The sequence below is a fragment of the Eufriesea mexicana genome, unplaced genomic scaffold (assembly GCF_001483705.2).
Source record: "Eufriesea mexicana isolate 0111107269 unplaced genomic scaffold, ASM148370v2 scaffold9443, whole genome shotgun sequence".
NCBI lineage: Eukaryota > Metazoa > Arthropoda > Insecta > Hymenoptera > Apidae > Eufriesea > Eufriesea mexicana.
Window position 1 is genome coordinate 283,836 of NW_016917158.1, and position 7,940 is coordinate 291,775.

Consider the following 7,940-nt stretch of genomic DNA (forward strand, 5'->3'; position numbering starts at 1 on the left):
CGCATAGACGCAGATTTCGCAAGCATTTCCATTTTTCAACACGGGCTGGAAACAGCGCGATAGGATCTCTCTCGCGCAACCTTTCGCAATTCGTTTGCCATTGTTCCAGCGGCCGCTACCGATCCCTGCTTCAAAACCGCCTCTATAGTCTCGAGAGGAAAACTTTTTCTTCCTAAAAGCGGTCGATCGACCACCTTGCCTACGTTGCATCCGCGTCGATAGCGGGGCAGCAACCACCGGATCTCTCCTTTCTTCCTCCGCAACTGTACACGCTGCATCTTTCGCCTTTCCTCGAATTCCATCGCATTGCCACGACGTTCACGTGCCCGCGTACCGTGTATCGCGTTACGCGAAGCGAGAGACCGGGCAGGGAAAATTCTCTCCGGATTCGGCTGCGACCACGTCGAAACTCGCGAAAGCAACCGAACGACTGGAGGAAACGGAGCGGACAAAGCCGACGCTGTGGTTTCCAAATGGAAAAAGTTCTTCCGCGGAATTTAGGCCTTCCTCGAATATTCCGCGAATTCACTCTCTTTCCCCGAGTCGCTACGCGTCGCGGACCAGAGAGATCATCCCCGTGTTGTACATCACTCGTGTTTGTATTCGATGCTTCCCGAGAACCCTAATCAGGCAGTCGTCAATTTGGTGCTACGCTTCGACCAGTCCCGGTACTAGGAATTACATACTCGCTCTTCGAAAATCGTCTTAACGAATTCCGTGAACGAACGGAGAGCGGAGAGAATGGCTGGCGTCCCTTTCCCCATGCGAAATTACGGTTCTGTTTCTCTGGCTTGTCATTATCCGAGTCCCGAGGCCCCCCGACCAGAGTATACGTGCCCTCCAGCTTTCCCCGAGACGCGCGACTTCTTTTCTCTCCTATTTCACCTCAAAATTCTCTCTCTCTCTCTCTCTCCCTCTTCTTCGCGAAAATCTCCCGGGAAAACGAGCGGACGATCGCGTGTCTGGGAAACGCGCGAGAAGAAGACGTCTCTGTGGCGATTGGGAAACTACTTTCCGCAAAACGATTACCGACTTCCGTTACATCGAAAGCGTGTCCCCGGTGGTGCCACTCGCGACCGGTTCTCCGTTCGCGTTCCACACGCCATCGTCATTACCCCGATACGTCGTTGCTCGTGTACGTGCGCGTCCGTGTGCTCGCGACCGAGCAAGCGGATTTTTCGTTTCCTCGCCGATTCGCCGAACCTGCCAGCCATAAATACGCGATACTCGTCGGGTAAACCTCAGGAGCGTGTAATTGCGTTCGTTTCCCGAAAAACGCAAAGCATTAACGCGCTGGTTTTTCCTCGCTCGCTCGTTCGCTCGCTCGCTCGCGCCATCATTGAGCAACTTCCTTTCCGCCATCCCGATGAAATACGGGATACAAACGCTTTCCAGGTCCTCCACGAACGCAACCGGATGTTGCCGCTTTCCACCCGCGAAACTGAACAGGCAACAAATTTTCCTTCGATCTCGTGCCTCGCGCGAGAGGCGCTTTTCCGCCATTTTTAAACGGGCGTGCTATCGACGCGCGGCTTTTTGCCATACTTTCGTACACGTTGTCGAAGTATTACGCGATTTTTCAGCGGAAAATAGTAGCGGTTGCAAGAGTTATGCAAAGGAGGATGTTAAAGAAGGGCGTTTATGGCATCGCCTGGAAACGTAAAGTTCCTTCGGGATTTTTAACCCTACGCAACAACGTTTGAGAGCTAAGCTCGATATAATCCGAGACACGTATGACCGACTTGGGATGAGTCGGTCGTTCGTTTACAGGCCACCATAGGCACGAAGCGTGCGATAAAACTAAAAATCTGACAACGCGTGATCGTACCGGCGAAAGTCTGGAATATCGAACCACTCGTCGAAGCGATAGGTGTATACGTTTCGTATGCCGATTGCGCGAGTCACGACGAAGTGGTAAACGTGACGAAAATTGGAAGATTTTTTCAAGCGGGGGACCTTGATATCGAATTTGATATATAGATAAGGCGAAGATAATTCCGCGCGAGCGTATAAATAGTCGATGACAATAGCGTTGGCGATGGAAAGACGAAACGTCATACCGATAGGCGCTGCGCACCTTTCACTCTCGAGGAATGGCGAGAACGACGACTATACTGGACGATGAAGCCGCGGATCTCCTATAAATCGTGGCGGCTTCCCTGCGAGCTTGGCTCGGTGCGTAATTTTGTAATACAGCGCGTCGATGCCAAAGGGACGCAGGGGAACAAAAGACACGGTGTATCGCGATGGCGGTTGGAACCGGGGAACGAAAGCCTGGCCGGTGCGCGCTTAATTTATGCCTTCCGCGTAGCCTTTGTTCCGCGGATGAATTCGACCGCTAATAAAAAGCATCGGCCGGTCATTTACGCATCGACGATTTCGCCCCTTGTTCTGCTCGAACCCTCGCGCGCGCTCCTTTTTCTCGGAATCGTCATCCACGCGATATGCGCCGGAAGAAGAAAGGGGGGAAAAATCGCTTTCGACGAAACGCAGAAAGCGGAAAAAACGTCGGAGCCTGGGAAAAGGGTGCGGGAGCGATGAGTGTAAACGCGTGTGAGACACGGTCCGAGAGAGAAAGGGAGGAATGTAAAAGGAAAGAGAAGAACGAGATTGAGAAGAGTAACGAGAGAAGAGAGGAGAGAGGAGAGATTTGCATCGGAAGCGCGCTGTCACGCGTGTCATCTTTAATTCGTACGCGCGTTCTTCCTCTCTTTTCCCGTTCGCCTAGCAGTTCAACACTCGACGAGAGTTCAAGATGGCGGAAAAGGTAGCAGGTAACATCGTCGTGTCGAACGAGAAATCTAATCGGGTTCGTGTTGTGCCTGTCGGAATCGGCGCGGAGACTCGGTATCGATAGGAAACCGAGAGGGAAAAAAAAAAGAGAGAGAGAGAGAGAGAGAGGGAGAGGGAGAGAGAGAGAGAGAGAGAGGGAGAGGGAGAGAGAGAGAGAGCGGGACGACCCACGCACGAACATCCGCATAATTTCGTGCGTGTTCATCGTCGGGAAGCGGCATGCTTTAGATGGACACGCTCGATAGAGACGTAACAGGTGTGGACGGAGCGGGAGCGAGAGCGTGGCCACATGTCCGTTAACCCTTGGACTTTTCGAGAAGCAGACGCGACGCAACCTTTCCTTCCCGAGAAAGACCGGTGGTGAATGCGTGTGGAACAAATATACCGTTTGACACCTGGAGAAGCACGCCGAGAGCACGCGTACAATAGCAGTGCGAGTCGAGGTAAGAGGTCCCAACATACACCGCCAGCGCCATTTTGTCCCGAGAATAATAAAGTTCCCGGTGCGGAAGGGATTCGGCAAATCGGCCGGTCGGACCCTCGAAGGTCGCTTCTCGGAAGCGTGTCTTTGTTAGCTCGCCTTGCGGTTACGAAGGGGACAGTCGAACGCGTCTCGAACCGCGACCCCCTACAGCGATTTCCATCTCGTACTTCGTACCGTGTTTCTAGATTTATCGTGGAATAAACAAGCGCTTCGTAGAAACGTTATTACCGAGTGACGTGACCGCTCGCCGCCGCCGCGCTCACAATGCCAACGCGATCGCTTCTTTAGCGTCCTTTTTACGAATATCGGCCGACAATCGGCTCGTTTGCCACGCTTCGTTGCGACCATCGTTTTTCCTGGAAACCTGTTACGCGCGCCTCTCGCAAACCCAACACCGCCGATTTAGGGACAAAGTATACGACACCACGACGACGACGACGACGACGATATTTTTACTCGAGAACCTAACCTCTCCGCCCTCTCGCTCTCTTCCGACGACGCTCTATGACGACCAACTAATAACCGGTTTAACGTATTTTCGTCGCGACGATGAGAGAAAAAAATACGTATTCCGTAAATGGACTAGATACGCCGTTCCAGGTATTCGGCCAGTGAGGCAAGAAAGTGGCAAGAAATTGCATCAGCTTGCACGAATGTCGAGCATGCCATTCAAATCGTGAAAGCGTGACTCGGTATATATACATCGTCGAAATAAAACTATGGGAAATTCCACGACGTTTCTGCTCCGTCGGCGAGATCGCCGGGATCCGTGCTTTTCTCGTAATAATTTGTCGACGCGACATCGTGGTCATCGTCGTCGTCGTTGTTGCCGTCGTCGTGCATAGCTCGAAAATGGAAATAGGCCGTGTCATGGAGAGCGCGACGTATTAATTACGACTCGAATCGACTCGATCGGACGCATCGTTTAACCTTCGTTCGTCTCTCGAAACCAATACACGCTCGAGAATCTAAGCGAAACACACGGCCCGCCGTCTGTTTTCTTCCTCGATTATTCTCCAACAGACAAAATACGCTCGACAAAAATTTCGATACCCGAATAGATTTGTCGCATTTTTCTTTCGCGCGCATTTTTCGCGATAACGACGCGATTCGCATACGAATAAAGGGTAAAAAAGAATGTTTCTTTCACTCACCATTCGATGCTCCTGTATCCTCGTAGACAGCAATGAAGGGCTTTGAACGCACCGATGTTCGCGTATTCCGTCGTTACGACTTCCTTCGTAAACCTGAGTCCACCCGGTGGCAAATTGTCGAACTTGTGCATGGAACAGTAGTCCTTAAGTTCGTTGGCCTGGCAGATCGCAGTGAAGAACGACAAGACGATGAGTCCACGCTCGACCGGTGTCGTCATCTTGAGATTTCGTAGAAAAACTAATTTACCGAGAAGCCGGGAAACGTTTCAGATCGCGTACTTTTCGAATCCGAGAACCGCCATGACCGGGGGTTCTCAGGTTGAAAATTACGCCCCTACGATCCAGAGTAGGCTTTTCCGCGAAGGAAAACCGATCTCCTTCGGTCGGCACCCCGTTAACGTCCAAAACAAATACGGGAACTTTGGTGACTACGCGTTCGCGTCACCTCGACCGATCCGTTTGATATTTGTCGTCAAACATAAACTTTCGTCCTACTCGTGGAAACTGCGTGTTTACTCGGGATTTCGAATAACTCTCCACGCGCGTCTTTTTTTCCCCGCTTTAACCGATAAATCGTTTAACCGTTCAGTCACTTTCCACGAAACTCATTCTCTCTCTCTCTCTCTCTCTCTCCCTCCCTTCTTCGTGTTCTATTTTCCATGAAATTCCAACGGCACACCGATGATTATACGACGATCCCTTTTGACCTTCGCATCGTCACCGACAATTTCAACCAACATAGACCGCGCGCGTCAATGTTTTTCGCAAAGTATCGCCAGATTCGACATTTTTCGACGAACGTCGCGGTATTGCGTCATCGACGAATACCATGAAACTGCACTCGGAAACGAACCGCGAATATAGTCCAACGTTTCTTGGAAGCGGAAAAAGAACGAATATAACGAGGACTGTGGAGGGAACGATCGTAACGTAGCGTATGTTTTCCGGACCGTGATTCGACGTACGAACGACACACGCGCTATGAAGGCCGACGGCTTACTGTCAGCCCAGTGCTTTGAAAACTCCCCGTAGGCCACGGGTTTAAAACGAGCCGCCTGTTGCCTCGTGCCCGTTCGGCTGCTTTCGGCTACCTTCGGGTATCCTCGACGGGACACCGACTGTCCGTCCGTGCAACTACGGTCGCCCGTACCCACGAGTCGTGTATTTCCACCGAAAAGGTATACCTGCGATCCTTTTTATATTTTATATATTCTCTTTCGACTTTTCCTCGCCATCTCCGGTATCGTCTCGATGTCCTATCGTTCCGAGTCGAATTTCCCCTCGTCGCTTTTCTCTCTGTCTCTCTGCCTCGTGATGGTATTCGACGCAAATACACGGGTAGAAGAGCGGATACTGTTCTCTGGAATTAAGCAATCGATATACCTCGTACGAAACTCTCGTTTCAGGATCAACTCGATGCAGTGTATCCGTTAAGTGCGTTCTCGCGTTGCTGTTACGTGCCAGTTAGTCCGTTGGACCGTAAAGGAGGTTAGGCCATCGATTTCGTTCGAATTAAAGCGTCGAGTCTAATAAACCGGAAATATCTCGTACTTGGTGTTGGTTACGTATTATCTTTCCTTTGTTACCCGTGACAAGATACACGCTCGTAAGGAAACTGGAAGGACATGTTTGAACGAGAATCTCGCGTTATTTGCTTTGCTTTTACTCCACGTTCGAAAGTAAACAATTCGAGCAGCGTGTGTACGCGTACACGCGGGAAAACAAATAACCAAGGAATGTTGATATTTTTCGAGGTAACGCGAAATAAGATACTCGCGGTGCGCGTAACTCGTAAACACGTTGGCAGAAAACTGGCGCGTTTCCACTACTCGGTTCGAAACGCACCGCGGCGCTGCCTCTCGGCTTCGAAAGAAATTAGATTAGAGGTTTCCGCGAATACGATAAACGCCAGATAATTTTCGCGAATAAGATTCCGTTGGAGACAATCGGTTCGGATATTGTTCGACGAATTACCCATTCCTTTTTTTTTTTTCTTTCACCCTTGCAGCATATTTCCAAGTTTATCGCGTACATCGATAATAAGGTTAGGATGCATCGTGCCCGTACGCGTTAAAATAACTCGGCTGTTTATAACATCTAAAATTGGTATTTCGCGCTCGCGTTAATTCCCATCTTCTTTTCCTCGGCCTCGGTGCATCTTTCCGCGATTTTCCTCGCTTCTATGCACCGTCGTTCGCTTATCCAGTCTACGATTTGGCAGAGACGTGTACACGACGACGCTGACTTGCATTCTGGGAATTCGAGTATGCGGTCAGTCGTTTCGTGTCGTGTGGCAACGATTATGCCGGATGATCGTAGTCAGGCCCGCATTCGCGTGTGTGCAACGGCGACACATGGGAGAAACTTTTATGCGTGCCGGCGATGAGTGTAGTCTCTCTCGTAGAACCAGTTTCTTTCACTCCTGCCTTTGGAAACAAACCCTTTGCTCTACGGTACATCGATACGCGTTCACGGTTAAACGATCGATGCGACCCCGGTGAACGGCAGATATCGATGTACACGCGCGTGTACACGGCTCGATCGATTTCTCTCGCCTGGAAATTCGCGACGGTCGTTCCGCGGAAAGAAAAGATCGCGAACACGACACCGCGCCTCAAGGAGAATGCCCACACACACAGAGGTCAGATCGCGGCGGGTCGTAGACATCAAAGTTACGTGTCTTTAGAGCAAGCTTCAAAGCGGCGATTGCCGCGTGGCCGATATTTTTCCCGTGGTTGGATCGTTTCGACGAAATCTAGCCGAATGGAAGGTCGGTTCGATGGCGGGTTTATCTCGCGAACGGATGAGAAAGCGTTTAGAAAATTTGGACAAGAGAGATAGCAAGCCTGGACACTGGCAGCGACCGCTATCTGTCTCCGCCGGTCGTTTTGCAGAATTATCGAGTCACCCCTCGAACCGGGCTTCAAAGAACAGTCGCGTTATCAATTAGAGTTCCGAGATCACGGTGTACGTAACGAAATTAATCTCCCCTTAATTAATGGCGTTAAGGCGCATCCAGCCACGAAGGCAGTACGAGTTTCCTGATTAAGACGACGATACGCGCGTTCTCGGAAGAGACGTCGAAAGAGACGAGAAAGGCTGCGTATGACCGGCATACTTTATCGAAATCTCGTGGAATTAAAACCGTATAACAAGCGTCTCGTATCGCCGGCATTAATCCCGGCTAGGTCATAGCACCCGACCGCTATGTTATCGATTCCACCGTACGCGCTCGAATCGTCTCGTTCTCGGTCCAGATAGCGAGCGCCGACACGCTCGCTCGCGAGATCTCTTCCTCGTTTTATCCCCGCGAATATATCGCGAGCGTATCTAAATAGCGACAAACTGGCCGACGGTGATCGGACACGCGCGCTAACAGCCGGTAAAGCGTTTTCACGCGACGCGCAGAGGCGGACTTTTGTCCACGTACGTATCTCTCTGTCTCGGCTATATCGACGTTTCAACGGAAATGAGAAACGCCTCGCGGTATGTTACCCGTTTTCCTCGCT

At 51.0% G+C, this 7,940-nt stretch overlaps 1 protein-coding gene across 1 annotated transcript in view; it reads right to left on the minus strand.

Annotated features, from left to right (window-relative positions):
* The window catches only part of LOC108553137 (single Ig IL-1-related receptor), a 60,891-nt gene extending 55,473 nt beyond the window's left edge, over window positions 1–5,418 (minus strand). The window contains exon 1 of the mRNA XM_017907916.1: window positions 4,432–5,418. Within this exon, the coding sequence (XP_017763405.1) occupies window positions 4,432–4,649 (218 nt within the window). The 5' untranslated portion in view covers window positions 4,650–5,418. The remainder of the gene's footprint in view (window positions 1–4,431) is intronic.
* Between the last annotated feature and the right edge of the window lie 2,522 nt (window positions 5,419–7,940).